Source organism: Nuphar pumila, chromosome 3, assembly GCF_984573655.1.
Source record: "Nuphar pumila chromosome 3, dmNupPumi1.hap1.1, whole genome shotgun sequence".
Lineage (NCBI taxonomy): Eukaryota > Viridiplantae > Streptophyta > Magnoliopsida > Nymphaeales > Nymphaeaceae > Nuphar > Nuphar pumila.
The window spans coordinates 7,996,727-8,019,278 of record NC_143251.1 but is presented as its reverse complement, the minus strand read 5'-3'; the positions used below and the strand labels follow the sequence as shown (position 1 = coordinate 8,019,278).

At 38.3% G+C, this 22,552-nt stretch overlaps 1 protein-coding gene across 7 annotated transcripts in view; it reads right to left on the bottom strand.

Annotated features, from left to right (window-relative positions):
• Positions 1-445: 445 nt before the first annotated feature.
• Positions 446-22,552, bottom strand: part of LOC149841834 (putative disease resistance protein At5g47280) — a 52,350-nt gene continuing 30,243 nt past the window's right edge. For all 7 annotated transcript variants that reach the window (XM_089998717.1, XM_089998716.1, XM_089998722.1 and 4 more), the window contains exons 3-6: positions 2,905-3,308; positions 1,807-2,159; positions 1,508-1,716; positions 446-1,412 (exon numbers count right to left, since the gene is read on the bottom strand). In XM_089998717.1, the coding sequence (XP_089854843.1) occupies positions 586-1,412; positions 1,508-1,716; positions 1,807-2,159; positions 2,905-3,308 (1,793 nt within the window). In that variant the 3' untranslated portion in view covers positions 446-585. The remainder of the gene's footprint in view (positions 1,413-1,507; positions 1,717-1,806; positions 2,160-2,904; positions 3,309-22,552) is intronic.

Genomic DNA, 22,552 nt, shown 5'->3' with positions numbered 1-22,552 from the left:
CCCCAAGGAAATTTCAAAAAACTCGGATGCAACTAAACAGATGGATTCGATTCACATGAGCGCTGCTCGTCTGTGCAAGCCAACGCATAGCATAGGCCCCAGGTGCAGGGGTCCTACCCTTGGATCATCGGTATGGCAGGCTGAGCCAGCACGTTCGTGCTGGGTGCAGTTTCTTAAGATTATAAACCAAAACAAAAAACAAAAAACTGGACAGATTGGCAGTTTAAAAGTGAATAATTATTCAACGTAGAGACCCATCCACTAAAAATCGGGTGCTTTCACAGAATTGTACAGGAACACGGAAGAACAAGAATTTCAGGAACTCCTTTACGTTTTTATCCAAACACTGGATTTGCAGTAACAATCACAAATTATTTGCCCATTCTTGCCAATCTATCATGCAATTGTGCAAGATGCTGGACAACGATCTCAACGGTGTGTCCCATTTCCATTTATAATTAGTTTTAAACAAAAGAAACAAACATACAAGACAGTGAAGCTGAGTCCATGCACAATTGAACATCCGAGAGTATTCAAGAAACAAACATGAGAAGCAAAACAGTGTGAACGTTTGTACATCCAAATTTACATGAGAAAATTCAGATTCACATCCTCCTTGACCACATGCAACTCCATCATGGTGAGATCATCCCTAAAAGGTTCCCATAAAGCTGCCGTATCTTCATCACAAACAACCTCCCTCAGAGATTTCATTTTCTTCACTGATACAGGCAGCTCCAGCACTTGTGAACAAGACCGCATGTTGATCTTTCTCAACCCAACCAGTTCGCCTAATCCTTCAGGGAAACTATTGATGTTCGAACAGTCGGACACATCTAACAATCTTAGGCTTTTTAGTTCACATATAGAGTCTGGCAAGGCTTCCAGTTCCGTACATGCATGGAGGCTCAAGACCTCTAAATTGCTCAACTTCCCAATCATTTCTGGTAGCTCAATTAGATCAGGGCATTTTGATAGCTTCAGCTTCTGGAGCTTGCCAATCTCACAAATTCCGGGAGGTAGACGTACCAAATTGCAGTAGTCGATTTCAATGTCAGTGAGCTCTGGAAAGATGGTTGGGATATTGAGAATGGAGCAAGTATCAGCCTCTCCAATCTCACAAAAGAACATTGATAATTTTTTTAGGCCCTGCAAAGGCTCTTTAATCACAGAAAGAGAGGATATTAATATCCTCTCTAACCTGATTCTCCTAAGGTTCTTCAGAGAACCCAGATTGACCAGCCCACTCAGCTCTGCAGGATTTGAGCTGTCATTTGCAATGATCAAAACCTTCAGCTTTTCCATTTTCTCCAAAAATGGAGGTAATTGATAAGACTTAGCAGAGAAGTTCAAGATCATGACTTCAGTACAAGGAAGTTTCATATGAAACCAGCTTGAAGAAGTCATCTCACCTGCACAGAGATCCAATCAGCATCTTATTCATTAAAAGATAAAAAAAAGACAGAAAGCTCTCATTCCATATGAGGTGTGTGATAATAATCTTTACCAGTATGTATGGAAACAACCTGAGCCTGAAAAGGCTGATCTTTGTGTTGCTTCCAGCTATTAGGAAGCCCATCTTCTCTTTGGTTCATAATCAGCCTAATATTTTGGTTTATGTGAGCACACTGGCTAGAGTGTATGGCCAAGTCCCTCAGCAGATCATGTTGAAAAACAAAGAGGTCATTGAAGATGCTATCCTCAGCAGCAGCATTTCTGAAATCATTGAGAATCTGGCCATCAGTAAGATAAACTGAAATGAAACGAACTTCAGTACACTACAACACTAAATTACAAGTTTCCTACCTAGTTCTCTCAACAAGTGTAACAAGATATCTGGTGGAGAGTTTAAGCAGAGTAACATAAGCTTCATCATCACTTAGGCCATACAGTTCAACCCAAATATCTATGAGGGAAACCGCAGGAACCTTTCTATCTTCAGGAAAGCAACCTAAGTCTGCAAAGCATTTACGAAGTTGATCGTCCAAGAAAGTCAGGGTGGTGGATAAGCAGTTGAGAAGATCCACATTATCATCGAAAATTTGTTTTCCTTGTCCAAGCGCTTGTGCTGTGGTTTGCCACACTATCAGGGGTTTCTGCCTTAGAGAGTGCCCAATCACTTCCAGTGCAAGTGGAAAGCCTTTACAATCTTTCACTACCTGTGATTTCACAGTCAGTCATGCAAATCCCTGCTTTGGAAGTAACAATAAATGACAGCCATAAAAAGTAAAAACTCATTCACATGCCTAATGTACTAAGGTGATCATCACAACAGACATCATGCACGACTATGCATGCATTTATTTCCAGTTTCTGAGAATCTGGTCAGCTTCTGGGTGATGGGGATGTTCACAAGTTCACTGATGTTTGTTACCCCCAAAAAATTCAAGACATGGTAATGCAAGAACTTAGGCTACGAGGATGCTATGTGTATCAGTACGGGTGGTTTAAATTCGGTTATCTTCCTAAAATTTAGGAAGATAACTGATAAAAATCTGAAAAGGGTAGACCAGAAAATCTCTCTTTGTGACCAATTCAACATACCCAAATGGAAACACAGACTGATCAAAACTGAACTGACCATTTTAGATTTTTACTTGAAAAAACAATGGGTATTAGTCAAATTTAATCCATTCTTTTTTATCTTATATCACAATGTCAAATTTGGATCAAGTTCAAGCCCTTATGATGTTACCTGGGTCGGGTCTAAATTCAGACAAACTCTATAAAAGCTGGATATAATTACAGTCCATGCATGGTCCAACCCATTTGCACCTATAATTGTCATAATCCCACCTAAATTGAACCTATTTTCATGAGAGAGAGAGAGATAACCAGAATCCAAAATGCACGCATGTCAAACAGATCCAGGATCTGAGCTCTGTGGCATGGTAAATGAAGTACCTGGTCCACAAGCTCTTTGTATGCGTTTTTGAAGGCAGTGCCATGAATGCAAGCCGAGTAACAGAATAAATCCATGGCATCCATCTCTTTCAGCATTCCCAAGGAATAAGTAGAATCAAATAGCTCAAATCTGGTTCTTGATGTGACAACAGTTTTTAAACCTGCAGTTCTGAAAATAAGCTTCTCAAGGACTGGCTCAGACCAAACATCATCCAAGACCACCAGCATAGGTCGTGGTTGACTCCTAGTCAATCTGTCAGACAGCTGTTTTACTGCATCTTCTTCATTTAAGAACTTAGGCAAGTCTCTTGTTTTGAGCAACTGTGACCATAATCTTTGTAGGATCTCAAGCATATCAGGTGAGTTTGAAACCCTCAAAAAGAAGATGTTCTCTTTAAAAGTGACTGTAAACAAGGAAAAACATAAACAAAGTTACAATCAAGGATACAGTACCATCATCATCATAAAGTCTTGCTCCATCCAAGCAGGGTCAGCCATGATGCACATCCAATTTAGTCTATGTCACATGGACTCGGCTAGGGAGGCGCCGCACCCGAGTCGACACGGCCCGGACTCGGTCAACGAGTCGAGGCCGAGTCCATCCTTGTTTTGGACTCGGTCAACGTTGACTGAGTCCAAAAATGTCCATTTTTTGGGCAAAAAACAAAAAAAAAATGATCTTTTTATATATTTTAAAATATATATATATAGCCTGAGTCTCAAACATAAGCCCAAGAAAAAATTTGGTCGGGGGCGCTGCCCCCCAAGCCTGCCAGGGTCAGCCCCTCCTGGACCCCCGCCCGCTGACCGCGTAGCGGGACCCACGCCGGGGGGAGCCCCAGGACCCCCCTTTCTGCAAGGGCAAAAGTACAATTTGCAAAGTTTGTAAAAACACTCATACTGGTGCCAAACTTTAGAGGACCAATATCCACATATATGCACACACGATATATTATTATATATATATATATATATATATATATATATTTTTTTTTAAAATATAGATATATATAGCCGAGTCCCCGTGTCCAAAATTTTTAAAATTGCGCCGCACCCGTGTCGCACCCGCACCCATGTGACATTTAGTTAATGAAATCAGTGGCAAGGCACATGATGTGCCTTTCATTTTTCTTGTCAGATTAAAAAATTACAATGACTGAACAGATTTTAATCAATAAACTTCCTAAAGATCTTATGTCCACGAAGGGAAAAGTTATTGACAAATTTTAGGTGTGAATTGTAAAAGTTCTTACAGAAAAGGTGCGACCATGTACCATGACATGAGGTTATTTACTTCCATTACAATCTGCAACCTAGAATCACACACACACACACACACACACACACACACACACACACACACGAGATACAGCCCAATGCACTAAGGTCTTTGGGAACCTGGTGATAGGACCCAGCTAGCCTAACACTTGTGGGCATGGCCTTAGGGTGGGCTCGGTTGGTTCCAACCTTAGCCCCTTTGTGCCTTAGTGATTTTCTTGTATTTGCATTTCAATTTTCTTGCATTTCAGGTGTATGTGGACTAAGGGAATTCAATGAATGCATTATAGACTCGGATCCAAGATATGCCCATGGGCCTATATAAGACCAAAGTTGGTGCCATTTTCAATATGATGGATGAATGAATTGAATTTCTCTCTTGGCTCTAATTCTCTCTAGCCATCGCCTTTCCTCTTCTACTTCTCTCCTACTTTCTTCATCTCTTCTTCACTTCACTCTCATCCTTGAGAGTTTTGAAACAAGCCTAGCTGTTGAGCTCCTTTAGCAAGTGCTCCGGCACAGGATTCTCAAAATCCGGTAGCTCATGTGGCCTAAGCAAGAGTAGAGATCAAGCTCAGCTGATCGTCCCTCTAGCATGAGATTTGTTTCTGTTGAGTGTGCTCCAGCAATTCTGAGCATTATCTGATCACAATTGAAGATCTGAGAAGGCTAACGCATGATCAGATAGTGAATTCTTGGAGATCGGAGTTCAGATCATAACTTGATCACACTGATTGGTCGCCTGAAAAGCTGCCGGCAGTAGACAGAAAATCTGGTCATTTCCCTCGTGAGATCTATCATTTCCTGCTTCGGCACTATAGATCTACTCTAGATCTATAGGTCTGAGCTTTAGATCCCTGGTAAATCGTTTGTGTGAAGCTAGAGTTGAGCGATCTACTCGTTCCTCTGCTAACCGGTCATTCAGGTGTTCTAGCAGAACTTCCGGCCACTTCGTGGCTCAGTTCCAGCCATCTGCTGTGAGATCCATTGGCACTCTTTGCATTTCTGTGTTCTTTAGACTCTTTAGAACCTATTTGACCCCCTTGTGCCTGAGAGTTTCCGGTCGAGTAGCCCAGAATTCCTTCCGGAATCTGGTGACTCCCTGAAACTCCTGTTTCTGTTCTGAACCTCAGTTTGGGAGAGAGATTTGAGCTCTGGGAAAAATCCACACATTCGTCTCCTCTGGAAATTGCACCATCAGATTCTAAATTAAATTTCCTAGAAAGAACATTGGGGTTATTGCAGAAAAATTCTGCCATTTTTCATCACCTTTGCCTTGTTTTCCGGCAAGCAGAGCAACCGGGCACTGCCTGAGTATACTGTATTCTGAATGCGACTGTGGGAAGGCAATTCTCTGGAATTACTCATGTGTTTTCCCTACAATTTTGCCTGGAGTTAGTGGAAGATGTGTACTTTGAGAATGACCAGGGGTTCTGCGGGAGAATTTACTGTCTTCTGGTAGTTTAGACCTTTTCCAGTGAGTGTGCAGTGTAGTCTCTATCTGCACAGGACTGAGCATCGGCGGTGACTTTGGACGAGCAATTTGCCAAATCCGCTGGCCAGCTATTTTTTTCATTTTCCAGTGACTGTCTATTTCTGCCAGAACAGAGTGCAGCTGATCACAGAGGCAACATCGCAAGCGCATTTCTCTTATTTTACTTGTGTGTTTTGTTTCATTTTTGGTTGTAGATTGTTTGTAATATACTCCTTGGATTGAAACCCCTTGTGCCAGGGTGATTTGTCCATTTGAGGGGTGTTTTGGTGTTGTGAAAGTCTGTACAGTCATTTTGTATCTGTAAACTGTGTGCTGTGTTTGTATCAGGGGCTTGCGTATTGTGTTGTACCTAGACAAATTTGGCTAGTTTGAGTTGTAAGAGTCGCTACAAGTCTGGATCCATTGTGTTTTGTGCTTAAGAGCACTAAGGAAAACCAGAATAGGAGCAAGAATCGAGTTCAGGAGCTTGGCCTAGGAGGAGCTTATTGTTAAAATATATTGTATAGATCATACATAAATATATATGTGTGTATACATATATATAAATATTTATTTCTGTCTATGTAAACTGAAACACTCATGATGGGTATTTCAGTAAATTCACATTGTAATAGGGATCAGCCCATAGGGCTGGTCTTTTCTTTCTTTATATTTTTACTTTATATTTTATGTTTTTTAATATTTTTGTTTATGGCTGTTGGGTACAGCCCAACTAGCTGTAGGGCTGACTGTTGGGGGCTAGCCCAACAGCTAGTTGGGCTGCCCCCACTCTTCCTTTTGTTTGGTTATAAATAGGGTTTTCCCCTTATATTCAATCATGCTTTTCTAAGCATTTTTTGTGAAGTAATACATTTATATTTTTTACATTGTTGCTCTCTTGTGAGTTGTTATTTTTGCGTATCTCTTTTGTGATATTGTAATTGGTCCATTAGAGGCCCTCTTGTGCTTGTTCACGTTTGTAGCCCTTTCTTGGCATTGTGTTTGTGCACATCATGTTTCATTACATAGTTTCAAAGCCTAGGGCTCTTGTGTTTGAAAAGCATATTGATCGTGACCTTCATGTGGTGGTAATCATCTTCTAGTCTTCTTCCTCAACGTGATTCTCACCATAGGTGAAAGAGAATCCTCTTCTTGTCATCTCCTATAAGCTCAACAAAAGCAACTACTTGATGTGAGCTACCGCCATGGAAAACCACGTCAAAGGAAAAAAATTATGGGGTGTCATTAGTAGAACCATTAATGAACCCCAACTAAAGCTAACAAGAAGAGAATGAGACCAAATCAAAAGCTCTTACCGAAAAAGAAAAAGAGAAAGCTATACAAGAGTATCAATGAAAAATGAAGTACTGGGAAGCTAACAATGCTCAAATACTCTCATGGTTTATGAATACCAGTTCAAGATCGCTACCAATATCATCAAATTCAAAAAAGCATGTGATGCATGGGTATTCTTAAAGAACATGTTTATTCAAAAGGACATGGCTCAATTATATTATCTTCAAGATAAAGTACATACTATCAAGCAAAGAAATAAAAGTTTAAGAGATTTTTATGGTCTCTTATCTCTTATATGGGATGAATTGGCTATGTTAGAACCCAAGTGGAAAGGTTTGACAAATGAAATGAGGCAAAAACAAGTGAAAAAAATATTTTCTCCTTATATGGCCTTAGACCGGAATGAGCATATATGATCATCTCTACTTCATAGAACCTCCGCTCCTTGTATAAGTGATGCTCTTGCCCAATTGTGTAAGAGGGAACTAGACTTGAAAGTCTAGTGATAAGGTTTTTGTTGTATCAAGACCTAAAAACTATGGAAAAACCTACAAATCTCCTCACTTTGAGAAAAAGTACAATGAGGGAGGATTCAGTGGAAGAAGAAGAAAGGTTACTTGTCATTTTTGTAATTAACCGGGGCACATAAGACCGAATTGTCTCAAACTCAAAAAAAATGTGGCCGCAGTGAGTGAAGAACCTCCAAAACGCGAAGAAACAAGAAAAAAGGCAACCTCAATGATTTGACGATTTTCTAAATTGTGGAGGCCGTTTCACAAATCTTAAAAGTCACTCCTTCATCTAGTGTCGTCGTTTCTTCTTCTTTTCCTCCAAGTAAGTCCTCTTGGATTTTGGATTTATGAGCCTCTTTTCATATGATATAATGAATCTTTACTATCTGATTGCACTAATTCATATTTTTCATGTGTAACAACCGCCGATGAAACTTCTTTGAAAGTAAAAAGTATAGAAAACTTAAACAAAATTTCAAGTGATTCAAAAAGTTTTTTTGTTCCAAATGTTAGAGTTATTCCAAAACTTGATTTAAACATTTTTTATGCATTATTTTAGACGAGGTAATGAGAAGCATCCATGTGCACTTGAGAGATATAGTCAACCACTTGAAATAGAGGAACCTATTCTTAGAAGATTCGAACGAATTTCTAAAACCCCAAGTAGGTTTGTTTCATATGAATCTTTTTCCCAAAATTATAGGGCATGTCTTCTAGCTATTCATTCATATTATGAGTCATCCAACTATAAAGAAGCTAAAGACATCAAAGAATGGGTAGAGGCTATGAACTTAGAATTAGATGTCTTAAAACCAAGACTTGGAAAATCCAACATCTTCCTAAAGGCAAGAAAACAATACGATGTAGGTGAGTTTTTAAGATCAAAACAAAGAGTGATGGATCCCTAGAAAGACCAGAGTTATCGAAAACGCCTATGGAATAGGGGAAGCACGCTTTCCCGAGACGCGCTTTGGAAGCGCGAAACGCAGCGCTTCCGAAATGCGAGGGGAAGCGCAGGTTCAATTGAGGAAGCATGTACCCCTTTAAATGGAGACATGATTCCCTTTAAAGGGGGACGTGCTTCCTATTAAAGGGGTACGTGTCCCCCTTTAAAGGGGGACGTGTACCCCTTTAATGGGGGACACGTACCCCTTATAAGGGGGACGTGTGTTAGACAGGGCAGATATCTTGCATTTGTTTTTGTATTTAAGTTTGGATCCGGATCCAAACTACTTTTGTGTAACATGTCCAGCCAATATTGGGGCATACTTGTAAATACTTGTAACCTATTAGGGTTACTTGTAAAGTACCATGTATTAGGTTTTGTTTTATAAATTAAAGGAAGAGATCACGATTTTTCCATAAGGAAAAACATGATTAGTTGCAGCCCAATTCTCTTTCCTCTACAGTTTCCTGATCATTGATTCTGGAGAAATCTAATATGGTTTCAGAGCTTTTCTGATCCGAGGGCTGAAGGTTGTTCCAACAGGTACGTCCCTAAGAGATCTTATTCCCCTTCTTATCTCCTTTCTATCTGTTCATTGTTCTGCGTCTTTTCCTTTTCAAATATCCCCTTTTATTCTTCATCTGCTATTTCTTTCTCTCCAAATTACTCCCCTCTTATTTGTGTTAAATTTATCTCCTAATCTTCATTTCTCTGAAACTGGATTGGGTATGTATCATCAAACCAGTTTCACGATCCCTTTGTTTCCTGAAACTGATTTGGGTTTGCGTCAAATCAGTTTCACAAAAATCTTATTTCCTGAAATTGACCTAAACTGATTTGGGTGTCTTTACTTGATTATCCAAATCACAAACTGATTTTCCTTTCACGGTAACCATTATCTTCCAGAAAGAGCACGTTAATTATTCCATATCGAGTTTGTTCACCGGATCGGGTTTTGTTTTTCCCAGATCTGTGTATCTGATCTGATGACTGGCTAGAATCAGATCTGCAATCTAATTTTTTTTTAGATTTGTTTTCCTTCCCATACTCCCATAGGACTCTTCCCTAACCCTCGATTTAGCTTGCTGCTTATTTGTATTCGTTATTGCTGTGTGCAATCATAAGTATGAAAATTTTGAAATCAGATTAGATCTGAAACAGACTAAATCTGTACACCAGACCTGTGATCTCTCATTCACGTTAAGTACTCGAGCTTTCTCCTTAAAAAAAAAGAAAAAGGAGAGTCTTATTTTATTGCATCGTGACTTGCATTTCTTACGCCCAGAGATTCTCCTTTGTACTGATTGCACACACCAAAAAAAAATTTATTCATGGATTCTCCTTCTCAATAATTTCTCTCATCTAATTTTCTTGGTCAACTCATTTCTGAAAAACTTACCAATTCAAATTTCCTGATCTAGAAAAGACAAATTCTTCCCTTTATTAAAAGTCAAGGTCTCTCTGGACATCTCACTGGATCAATCCTAGTCCCTCCAGAATTTATCATAAAAGAAACTAAGGATGAAAATGAGGTTGATTTCATACAACAAATCCCCAGTACGAGATTTGGATGAAGCGTGATCAAGCTGCAGTTGCCTTCATTATCTCTACTATCTCTCAAGAAGTATTGGTGGGAATTCCAGACGAATGCTCAGCAAAAGAATTGTGGGACAGACTAGTGAAGACATACTCTCAGATATCAGAGGCTAGAATTTCCTTTCTTCAACGTGAATTTCAACTTCTGATTAAGGGCTCCATGTCTGTCATGGAATACTTGAACAAGGTTAAGACTATCAGTGACCAACTTGTCGTTGTAGGGTATGAAGTGACAGATAAAGACAAGATCAGGCAAACCTTGAATGGATTGGGACCGAAATTTCATGTTCTCTCGACCTCACTGTTGTGCCTACCAGATCTACCATCATTTGAGGACTTGCAAGCAAAATTACTTCAATATGAGATGACTTTGAAGGGAATGTCACATGAAACTGGTGGACAGGTTCTTGCTACTGGTGTTTCCTTTGGTCAGGGACATGGTGATAATAATTTTGGTGGCGACAGAGGACGAGGACGAGGTACTCCAGGGGGGCGTGGGTTATTGCCTACCCCGAATGCTTCACCTCTTTATAATGTGAAAAACGTACCCACATGTTATCTTTGCAACAAGCGAGGCCACATAAAAGCCAATTGTTGGCACAATCCGCAGAACAAAGGAAAGTTCCAAAAGGGTGAGAGCTCGTCAGGACGAAAGGAGAACTCTTCAAAGTTTGGTGGAGATGTGAAAGAGCTTCTCTTGGCAACGTTGTCTTAACTTGATCTGAAACGCGATGATAAAGGAGTATGGTAGATTGATTTTGGGGCAGCTACTCATGTCATAGGTAATGTGGATAAATTCTCTACTTTAACTCCCTATTTTGGAAAAGTAACATCGTCACTGGAGATGGGTTACACCATCCCATCACACACATTGGAAATGTTTCTATTCCCTTGTCTAAATCCCCACTTTATCTTTCCAATGTTCTTCATGCCTCAGATATTACGAAAAATATTGTTTCCATTTCTAAGCTTGTCGATCATACCAATTCTTCCGTTGAATTTACTCCGTCTTTTGTTTATGTTAAGGATCTACAAACGAAGGAGACATTCGCTAAAGGGGAACGCCGGGAAAATATATATGTCTTCCAGAAGGATCCTTCTACTTGTGTTCGACCTACCTTGAAGTCCTCTCCTCAGTCTATGTCATCAAAGAATGTTCATGTGTTCAGTTTGCAATCTTCAAATAAATGTAATAAGCCTGATTTTTGGCATTCGCGTCTTGGTCATTGTGGTCGAGTCTTTGTTGAGCGACTAGTATCTGATGGTCTTATTCTTGAATCTAGCTTGATTCCTAGTTCAATTAATAAAATGTGTTCAAGTTGTCAAATGTGTAAGAGTCATGTTCTTCATTTTCATTCAATAAATGAGAGAGCTTCAAGGCCTTTTGAAATCGTCTGTTCTGATGTGTGGGGACCAGCCCCTAATTCCTCTAATTCTGACAGGAAATATTATGTTATCTGAAAAGAGCCTAGAACTAATCTTGATACTTCAAACACTCACAAGTATATGCTAGCACAAAGTAGCATTCAAGTATCCACACCACAAACGTGAGAACACAAACATAAGAAAAGTGCTTCAAATGCACTATTTTCATTAATGAATATAAAGGAGTAAAAACCCTTCATTGAATTACATTTACAATGGGCTGAAGCCCTTATTTATATAGGTAACACTAAAGAGAGGGAGTCATTGGGTTGTACCCAACGACTCTAATTAGAGCCGTTGGGTTCAGTCCAACGTCTCTTACATTTTGGCAGACTGTGTTAGTTGTACATAGTCTGTTATTAGCAGACTGTGTCAGCTGCACACAGTTTATCATTTATTGACAGAAAAACCAACGTCTCTTACATTTTGGCAGACTGTGTTAGCTGTACACAGTCTGTTGTTAGCAGACTATGTTAACTGCACACAGTCTGTCATTTATTGACAGAAAAAAGGAAGTAAAAAGAAACGGAATATATATATATATATATATATATATATATATATATTCAAGTATATACATATATGTATTATTTTCTAACAGTCTCCCTCAAACTTATGGTGAAATCACCGAAAGTTTGTCAAATAAAAAGTTGAATCTTGGTGAGCACAGTGCCTTGGTGAAGAAGTCCGCAAGTTGATATTATGATGTTACATAAGGAAGATCAATAGTCTTCTTTAAATATTCTTCACGAACAAAATGGCAATCCATCTCTATATGCTTAGTTCTTTCATGGAATGCACGATTTCGAGCAATGTATATGGAGCTCTTGTTATCATAGCATAATATGTAGGATTCTGAAGGTGAATTCCCATATCTGAAATTAGTTGTTTAAGCGATTTTCATGGTAGTAGTTGTCATTGCTCTATATTCTGCTTCTGTAGATGATAGTGACACCTTTTGTTGTTTCTTGCATCTTCATGAAATCAATGATTCACCTAGAAACACGCAAAAACCAGTTGTTGAGCGTCTATTATTTGGATCTTCTCCCCAATCAACATCCGAATATGCAATAAAATCTAAGGAGGAAGAAGAAGATAGAAATACTCCCTTATTTATTGTACTTCTAACATATTTAATGATTCTCATGAATGCACTCATATGAGCTGATGATGGAGCATGTTGAAATTGGCTAGCTATATGTATAGCATAATCTATGTCAGGTCTTGTAATACTTAGATATATAAGAGATCCCACGAGTTGTCTGAAGGGGGTTGGGTTGTCCAAGGGAACTCCATCATCGGCTCGTATCTTCATTCCAACAGTCTCTGGGGTGTCAACAACTTTATCATCTGATAGTCCTGACCTGTCAATAATATCTGAAGCAAACTTTGTTTGTGACAATATGTATCCTCTCTTAGAGTAGGATACTTCTATACCAAGAAAGTATGTTAGGAACCCAAGATTTGTCATTTCAAAAGAATTTTCAAAAATTGTTTTACTTTCTTGATTCCTTCTTTGTCACTACCTGTAATCAACATATCATCAACATACAAAAGTAAAATTATAATACCTGCAGAAGAATTCTTGATAAACAAAGTTGTATCAGTATAGCATGGTTTAAAACCATATCTTGTAATAACATTGTTAAAAGTATCAAACCAAGCTTTAGATGCTTGTTTGAGACCATACAATGCCTTTTTTAATTTAAGCACTTTACCTGAAGAAATCATCAATCTCGGTGGAGCATCCATGTATACTTCCTCATTAAGATTCTCATTCAAAAAAGCATTTTTAACATTCATTTGAAATATATTCCAATTTTTAATAGCTGAAATAGTTACAAGCATCCAAACGGTGGTCATCCTGGCAACAGGAGCAAAAGTTTCTTCATAATCAACTCCGTATTCTTGAGAATATCCTTTGGCAACTAGCCTGGCTTTATGTCTTTTCAAGAATCCATCACTTTTGGTTTTTACCTTGAAAACTCATCTACAACCTATAGTCTTCTTTCCAATGGGTAAATTTAGGATTTCCCAAGTATTAGCTTCTTTAAGAGCATTTAATTCTATATGCATAGCTTTTATCCACTCGGGTAAATTTTTTGCTTCATTGTAACATGAGGGTTCAAAGTAAGAATGAATAGCTATAAGACAAGCTCTATGTTTAGGAGAGAATGAGTCGTAAGACACAAATTTATTTGGGATCCTTGAGGTTCACTCAGATCTACGAATAGTCGTTTGTTCTGACAGTATTTTTAATGCTTCATGATTACTTTGATTTCCATCTTCATTAGTTGCATTTTGATTCCTTCTAGTGCATACTATTGGTTCAGTTGTTGTTATATTCTCAATAGGAGGTTCTACACAGATATTTTCATCATTAAACAGCAATTTAAACAAAAATGAGTAATCATAATTTACGTCTTGCAACATGTTTCCTTCAAATCCACTTTCATTTTCAACAAAATTAACATTCCTTGAGACGAGAAGTTTATCATTTTTTATATCATAACATTTAAATCCTTTTTGTGTTTCAGAATAACCAATGAACGCACAGAGAATAGCCTTAGAGGACAGTTTGTCTCCTTTATCATTTAAAACATAACATTTGCAACCAAAGATTCTCATGTTCATATTTAAATATTTTTGTCATGTTCATATTTAAATATTTTTTTAAAGGGAATTTCATTGGACAATGTTTTTGAAGGCATCCTATTTATAAGATATACTGATGTTAACGCAACTTCGGCCCAAAGATTTTTTGGAACATTTTTAGCAATAAGGAGAGTCCTTGTAGTTTCCATAATGTGTCTGTGTTTTCTTTCTGAAATTTCAATTTGTTGTGGAGTTCTAGGACACGATCTTTGATGTAAAATTCCTTCATTTTCTAAAAATTGTTTAAATTCATTTGACAAATATTCTCCTCCAGAGTCAGTTCAGAGGATTTTGAGTTTACTTTCAAATTGATTTTTAATCATGTTATGAAATGTTTTGAAGATTGCGAATACATCAGATTTAAATTTAAGAAAGTAAATCCAACAATATCTAGTGAAATCATCGATAAACACAACATAGTAGGAGAATCCTCCTTTAGATGCTACGGGTGTTGGACCCCACACATCTGAATGAACTAATTCAAAAGGCATTGTAGAATAAAAAGTTTTTTGACCATAAGGCAAGGTTGTCATTTTACCAAGTAAACATTCTTTACATTCAAAATTTTCTTTACAAATATTCTTGGTAATAGGTACAAAATTTAAATTTTTTATATTTGGATGCCCAAGTCTTTGATGCCAAGTCCGTATATCTTTTGTTTGGGCAATGTTACAAAATGATTCCTTTGGAATATAAAGGAAATCCATATAATAGAGATCTCCTTGCCTAGAACCTTCCCCAATCAATTTCCCGGACTGGCGATCTTGCACCCAACATTTATTTGATGAGAAAATGACATCACATCCATGATCCGAGGTTTGCGAAACTGAAAGTAGGTTAAGATGAAGTTTAGGTATAAATCTTATTTTTGGAATATAAAATTTGCTATGTTTTGACAACTCATTTTTAAAAGTTCCAATACCTTCTATTTTTAAGGCAGTACCATCAACAGTGGAAACAAAAGATGTTTTTGAATTAGATTGACATTCAGATAATATAGTCTTATGTGGAGTCATGTCAAAAGAAGCTCCCGAATCAAGGAGCCAAGAGCACATACCAGGAGTGGATGATGATGCAATGGCCGCTCCTGAGGTAGATCCCTTAAGCAATGGTTGCAATGCCTCCGTCAGTTGAGATAAGGATTTGGTGAGGTCCTTCAGATTCAAAGTCTCCTCATTTTGTTTTGATGGTGTAGCGGCAACACGTTTTTCTTGAGGCCTATATTTGTATATTTAGGACATTGAGGCCTAATGTGACTAGGCTCATTACAGTTATGACAAATGATTTTTGATTATCCTCTATTCCTATTAAAGTGAGGCGGTTTATATAGCTTAATATAATGTCCTGGTTTTGATGCGGCAAGAGCACCGTCCTCTTCTTGACCATTGCTAGAGGTAGCAAGAACACTAACATTTTTACTCATGTTTAACCTAGTTTCTTCTCCACTAAGTTTAGTGAGAATCTCATGAATAGGAGGAGGTGATGTAGATGATAGCAAGGAGGCCCTTATTTGTTCAAATTTGGGTCTCAAACCATAGAGGAAGGCGAAGAGTCTATCTTCTTCAACTTGAATTCTTCGCATTTCTATACACTTACCTTCCCATTTGGGTTCAAATTGAGCAAGTTGGGTCCAAATGGAAGATAATTCCATAAAGTAATCTCTTACATTTTTATCTTCTTGTTTGATATTTCTAACTTTTTCTTGGAGATAATATTTGTGAGCCATATCTTTTTCGATAAGCATACCTTTAAGATAATCCCATGCTTCATTTGCCTTTTTGTAACATAATAGATTTGAGGCAATTTTTGTCTCAACTCCACTTAGCATCTATGAAAGAATTTTTGTGTTTCTCATTTCCCATTTATCTAATTTCTTATAGTATTCTTTCATGGCTTTATTTTGTTCTTCAAGAGTAATCTCAAGCCCATTTTCACCTAATGAAATTTTGTGAGTGGGTTCAAGAATAGTACCTCTTACGAATCCCCACAAATCTTGACCTTTGATGAACGTCTCCAAGTGTCCCGCCCAAATGTTATAGTTGCTCCCTTCAAGTATGAATGGCAGAATAAAGTTGGAATTGCTTGTATTGTGCGGAAAAGATTCACCCATAGTGAATTAGAGGAGAAACAAAAAAAAAGGAATCACCACCACGAAGTAGAGTAAGCACGCTTTACAAGGTAGCCCACCAATGTACCGTCGATCATGCATGTGATCATCGCAAAATGTTCACAATGCACCAAGCTCTGGTACCATGAAAAGAGCCTAGAAACTAATCTTGATACTTCAAACACTCACAAGTACATGCTAGCACAAAGTAGCATTCAAGTATGCTAACACAAATTAGCATTCAAGTATCCACCCCACAAACGTGAGAACACAACCATGAGAAAAGTGCTTCAAATGCACTATTTTCATTAATGAATATAAAGGAGTAAAAACCCTTTATTGAATTACATTTACAATGGGCTGAAGCCCTTATTTATAGAGGTAACACTAAAGAGAGGGAGTCATTGGGCTGTACCCAACGGCTCAAATTAGAGCCGTTGGGTTCAATCCAACGTCTCTTACATTTTGGCAGACTGTGTTAGCTGTACACAGTCTGTTATTAGCAGACTGTGTCAGCTGCACACAGTCTGTCATTTATTGACAGACAAACCAACGTCTCTTACATTTTGGCAGACTGTGTTAGCTGTACACAGTCTGTTATTAGCAGACTGTGTCAGCTGCATTTATTGACAGAAAAAATGAAGTAAAAAGAAACAGAATATATATATATATATATATATATATATATTCAAGTATATACATATATGTATTATTTTCTAACATTATCTTCATTGATAATTTCTCACGTTTCACTTGGATATATTTCATGAAGAATAAATCGGAAGTTTTCGCTATTTTTCGTTGCTTTCATGCATTTGTCAAAACTCATTTTTCTTGTAATATTTTACATTTCCAATGTGATGGTAGGGGAGAATACTCGTTCAGAGATTTTATCAATTATCTCCAAAATAATGAGATAAATCGTAGAATATCTTACCCGCATACGCCCCAACAGAATGGAGTTGCAGAACGGAAACACCGTCACATTGTGGAAAGCGCTATGAGCATGATGCACGGAAGTCATACTCCCATAGGACTCTGGACAGAGGCTTTTCACTCTGTTGTTCACATTATTAATCGCCTGCCCATGAAGCTTTTAGAAAATAAATCTCCTTATTTCGTCCTGTTTGGGAAACATCCTGATTACGATGAACTAAAAATTTTTGGCTGCACGTGTTATGTTCATATTGACACTTCTCTGCGAAACAAGTTTCAAGCTAAGGCATCAAAATGTAAATTTGTCGGATATGCAGATCATCACAAAGGGTACAGGTGTTATGACCCTGACAGCAGACGAATCAAGATATCTAGGAATGTAGTTTTTGATGAAAATGATTTTGGAGATGAAGAATATGTTTATGCCCAAACCAATATGAGTGCGCTCTTTTATTATCCATGGCTCAGTGCAGAGCTTTTTCCCGAAACAAACAATGAGTGTTCTTCCTCCTGTGGTCAAGGAATATCCTGTCAAGATGGAAACAGTGATATACAGGAACTTGAAATAGAACATCCTCCAGAGATTAACAAGTTTGTTGGGCAAGTTTATAGGAGAAGAGAAAGGGACTCACTCTTGACTCCAGATGATATTGAACAAGAAGCTCCTACACTTTATTCACCCAACGATGTTACTTCTCCAGTATCTAATACAGTAGCACTTCCAATCAGACGATCTGAAAGAGCTCGACATCCTATTGAAAGGTGGGTCAGTTATGAGAATTTTACCATGGACTTTCAGTTATTTTTATCACAGATTGAGAAAGAGACCGAGCCTAGACATTTTCATCAAGCCATTAACTCCAAAAAATGGATTCAAGCCATGAATGAAGAGATGAAAGCCTTGTACCAGTGTCAAACATGGACAGTTGTTCCTCGACCCTCAGATAAAAATGTTGTTGGGTCACGATGGGTTTACAAAATCAAATACAAACCGGTTGGGAGTGTTGAACGATACAAAGCTCGTCTCGTATCAAAGGAATTCACCCAAGAGTTTGGACAGGACTATGATGAAACTTTTAGTCCAGTTGTGAAAATGGGCACAATCCGCATAGTTCTTTCATTGGCTGTAGATTATGGTTGGAAAATAAGTCAGCTAGATGTGAAAAATGTTTTTCTTCATGGGGATTTAAAGAAAGAAGTATACATGGAACAACCGCCAGGATATACAGAAGGAGATTCAAAGTAGTATGTATGCAGATTAAATCGAGCACTCTATGGACTGAAACAAGCATCTCGATCTTGGTTTGAAAGCTTCTCCCTAGAAATTCAAAGACATGATTTTTATCGATCACAATTGGACCATTCTCTCTTTATTCTTCAAGGTAAGGAGTTTACTACCTTCTTATTGATATATGTTGATGATATAATTATTACAGGAAGCAGTGAAAACCATGTTCAAGAAACTAAAGATTTTCTGAGTCAAAGGTTCAAAGTGAAAGACCTCGGAAATCTTCGGTACTTTCTTGGAGTAGAGGTGGATAATCAAGGCGAAAAACTTACTTTGACTCAGTATAAATACACCATGGATCTGTTAGAAAAGGGTGGGATGAAAGATTACAAGCCTCTTGCTACTCCTAGTGTGATTAACCAGAAACTAAGTGTGTGAGACGGAGACTTGTATCATGATCCCACCAAATATCGAAGCCTAGTGGGAATGCTTCAATATCTCACCTTTACTAGGCCCGATATCACATATTCAGTCAATCAAGTTTCTCAATTCATGCATGAGCCAAGGACGGGGCACATGGATGCAGTAAAAAAGATACTGAGGTACTTGAAGAGTACTGTTAGAGATGGACTTTTGTATACCAAAAACAAATCCATGAATACTGTTCATGATATCATTGCCTATTCAGATACGGACTGGGTCGGGGATCCTGATGATCGAAAGTCTGTTTCAGGATATGGTGTTTTCATTTGTGTTAATCTTGTTTCCTAGAGTAGCAGAAAACAAAAGGCAGTGGCTAGATCTAGCACGGAAGCCGAATACAAAGCGATGGTTGCTGCTACGGCAGAAGTAACATGGACTAGACATTTGTTAACAGAATTAAAGGAACCGATTGCTAGTTGCTTTCTCCTTTGTGACAACCAAAGTGCTATTCAAATATTTCTTAATCATATTCATCTTAATCATATTCATCACAGCAAGACCAAACACATTGAGATTGATCAGCATTTTATCAAGGCAGAAGATTAAGGAAAAAGAGATTGTGCCTCATTATGTTAGAACAGAAGACCAAGTGGCTGATTTGTTCACTAAGGGACTCACAAAGTGTCATTTTTGGTTCTTAAAGAGCAAGTTGTCACAACTTGAGGGGGACTATTAGACAGGGCAGATATCGTGCATTTGTTTTTGTATTTAAGTTTGGATCCGGATCCGGATCCAAACTACTTTTGTGTAACATGTCCAGCAAATATTGGGGCATACTTGTAACCTATTAGGGTTACTTGTAAAGTACCATGTATTAGGTTTTGTTTTATAAATTAAAGGAAGAGATCACGATTTTTCCATAAGGAAAAACGTGATTAGTTGCAGCCCCATTCTCTTTCCTCTCTACAGTTTCCTGATCATTGATTCTGGAGAAATCTAATAACGTGTACCCCTTTAAAGGGGGACGCTATTGTGGAAAGGACAAATTTGCCCTTAAAAAAATTTACACATGAATCTGTTTTTTATTAAGGATAAAATGGGTATTTTACAAAACCCGTGAAAAAACAAAACCGAAAGGGGCTTAGGGTTTTGTTCTCTCTCTCTCTCTCTCTCTCTCTCTCTCTCTCTCTCTCTCTCTCTCTCTCTCTCTCTCTCTCTCTCGAGTTTTCGGCGACCTCCGAGTTTCGACAACCTCAAAAAATTCCGATGACCTCCACCGGCGATGAAGATGTTCAAGACCTTCAGGTACGCTATCTCTTCTCTCATGCTCTCTCTATCTCGAATTTGTTTCACCTCTCGACTTTTTTTTTCCTTTTTTTTATGAGTTTTGGATCTGTTGGGTCCTCGGTGAAAAGGGGACGACAAGAAGCAAGAGTTGGGTTGGAGGGCTCGACCAATCCCAACACAAAGCAAGGGCACACTGGGCGCAGGGTGACCTCCGGCCACAAAGATGCAAAGGGAGAGGTGAAAAGTTGATGGTGGTTGGGTTGTGCCAGCTACGAGTTAGGGAGAGGAGGACCTCTGACCACCTGTCGCATGGCAAATGGTGGTGTTGGGCATGGGGGTAGCTCGACAGAGACACACAAAGAGGGAGAAGGTTGGGGGAGGAGGCTCCAACAGGGAGCACCACCGGTGGGTTGGGGCTCGTTGGAGGTAGAGATGGTGGTGTGTGAGGCGTGCACGCCGAGGGGGGTGAACCAAAAGGGTGAGAGAGTGAGAAGAGAGGGAGAAGAAGAAAGCAGAGAGAGGGTAAAAAAAACACAGAGAGTGGGGGTTATAGATGGTGGTGGGTGCCTTATTGTATGGGTTGGATCCAACCAACTGAGATTGGGTATAAATGGGGGTTAGAGTGGTTTAGGGTTGGATCCTTATGGGTCCAACCCAAACCGAGTAGGTGAGAGGATGGTTTGGTGGAGGCTTTTGGTTTGGGTTGGATTCTTATGGATCCAACCCAAACTAGGTATTTAAGAAGCATAGTGGGTTGGGTTGGGTCCAAATGATGTTTATTTTTTTGTTTTAGTAATTGGTAAATTATGAGAGTAATGATTTCATTGATTTGTGTTCTTCACTCTCCATCCTTTGCTGTTAATAATAGTTTGTTTTTTGTTTTAGGCTGATTCCATGTGGTGAAGCATAATTCTTTTGACTCTTGAAATTTCAAAAGTTGAATTATTTCCATATTACATGGAGTTATAGAATCTTGGGGATATAAGATTTGGTATAATGGAATAAATAGGAATAGGAATGGAGTAGGGATTGTTATGAGTCATGAGTTTATAGATAATGTAGTTGAGGTCCGTAGGAAGGGTGATAGGATTTTACTTATTAAATTAGTATTAGGTACAAATATTATTAATATTATTAGTGTTTATGCTCCTCAAGTAGGTTTAGATGATTCCATTAAGCGTCAATTTTGGGAAGATTTAGATGGAGTAGTACAAGGGATATCTTATGGAGAAAGGTTTTTTATCGGCGGTGACCTTAATGGACATGTAGGCATTAGTAGGGATGGTTTTGAGAGTATTCATGGAGGTTATGGTATAGGAGAAAGAAACGAAAGTGGAGAAAGGATTTTAGATTTTGGTTTGTCCTATGATATGATCTTAGCAAACACTTGGTTTAGGAAGAGGGAGTCTCACTTAGTAACATTTAAAAGTGGGGTTAATACGAGTCAGATAGATTTTTTCCTACTTAGAAAGAGAGATAGGGGTTGTTGCATCGATTGTAAGGTTATACCGGGAGAAAGTGTAGTTACACAACATAGAGTCTTAATTTTAGATCTTAGAATTAGACAATGCCGCAAAAGGGATAGACATAGGATAGATCCTAGAATTAAGTGGTGGGCACTGAAAGGAGCTAAACAAGGAATGTTTGTAGAGCAGGTAGTTAAGGAAGTTGATTGGTGTCTCGAGGAAGATTCAGAATCAATGTGGAATAAGATAGCGAGTGGCATGAGAAAGGTGGCTAAGGAGGTATTGGGTGAGTCTAAAGGCGATGCACCGCTAGGTAAGGATACATCGTGGTGGAACGAGGATGTCAAATTAGCTATTAAGGTTAAAAGAGAGTGTTATAGAAATCTAAGTAAGAGTCGTGATAAGGAGAATTTGGAGAAGTATATGATAGCAAAGAAGGAAGCTAAAAAAGTAGTTCGGAACGCGAGGGATAAGGTATATAAGAAGGTTTATGACAAGTTGGATACCAAAGAAGGCGAGAAGGATATTTATAGGCTTGCAAAGATGAGAGATAGGAAATCGAGGGATCTAGGTATGGTTAGATGTATCAAAGATGAAACACAAAGGGTTTTAGTCAAAGATGAGGAGATTAAGGAGAGATGGAAAAATTATTTTGATAAGCTATTTAATGAAAGTCATGCTCAGGATCTTGGAGACTTCTCTATTCCTTTTCATGAGATGAATTGTGACTTCATGTGCAAGATTCAAAAGAAAGAAATTGCAGAGGCTTTGAAGAAAATGAAATCAAGAAAAGCAGTTGGCCCAGATGGTATTCCTATCGAGGCTTGGAAATGCTTGGGAGAGAAAGGTTTAGAATGGTTGACAAATCTTTTTAACAAGATTTGACAGACAAATAAGATGTCTAATGAGTGGAGGAAGAGTACTTTGGTGCCTCTATATAAAAATAAGGGTGATATGCAAGATTGCACAAACTATCATGGTATAAAACTCATGAGTCATACTATGAAACTTTGGGAGAA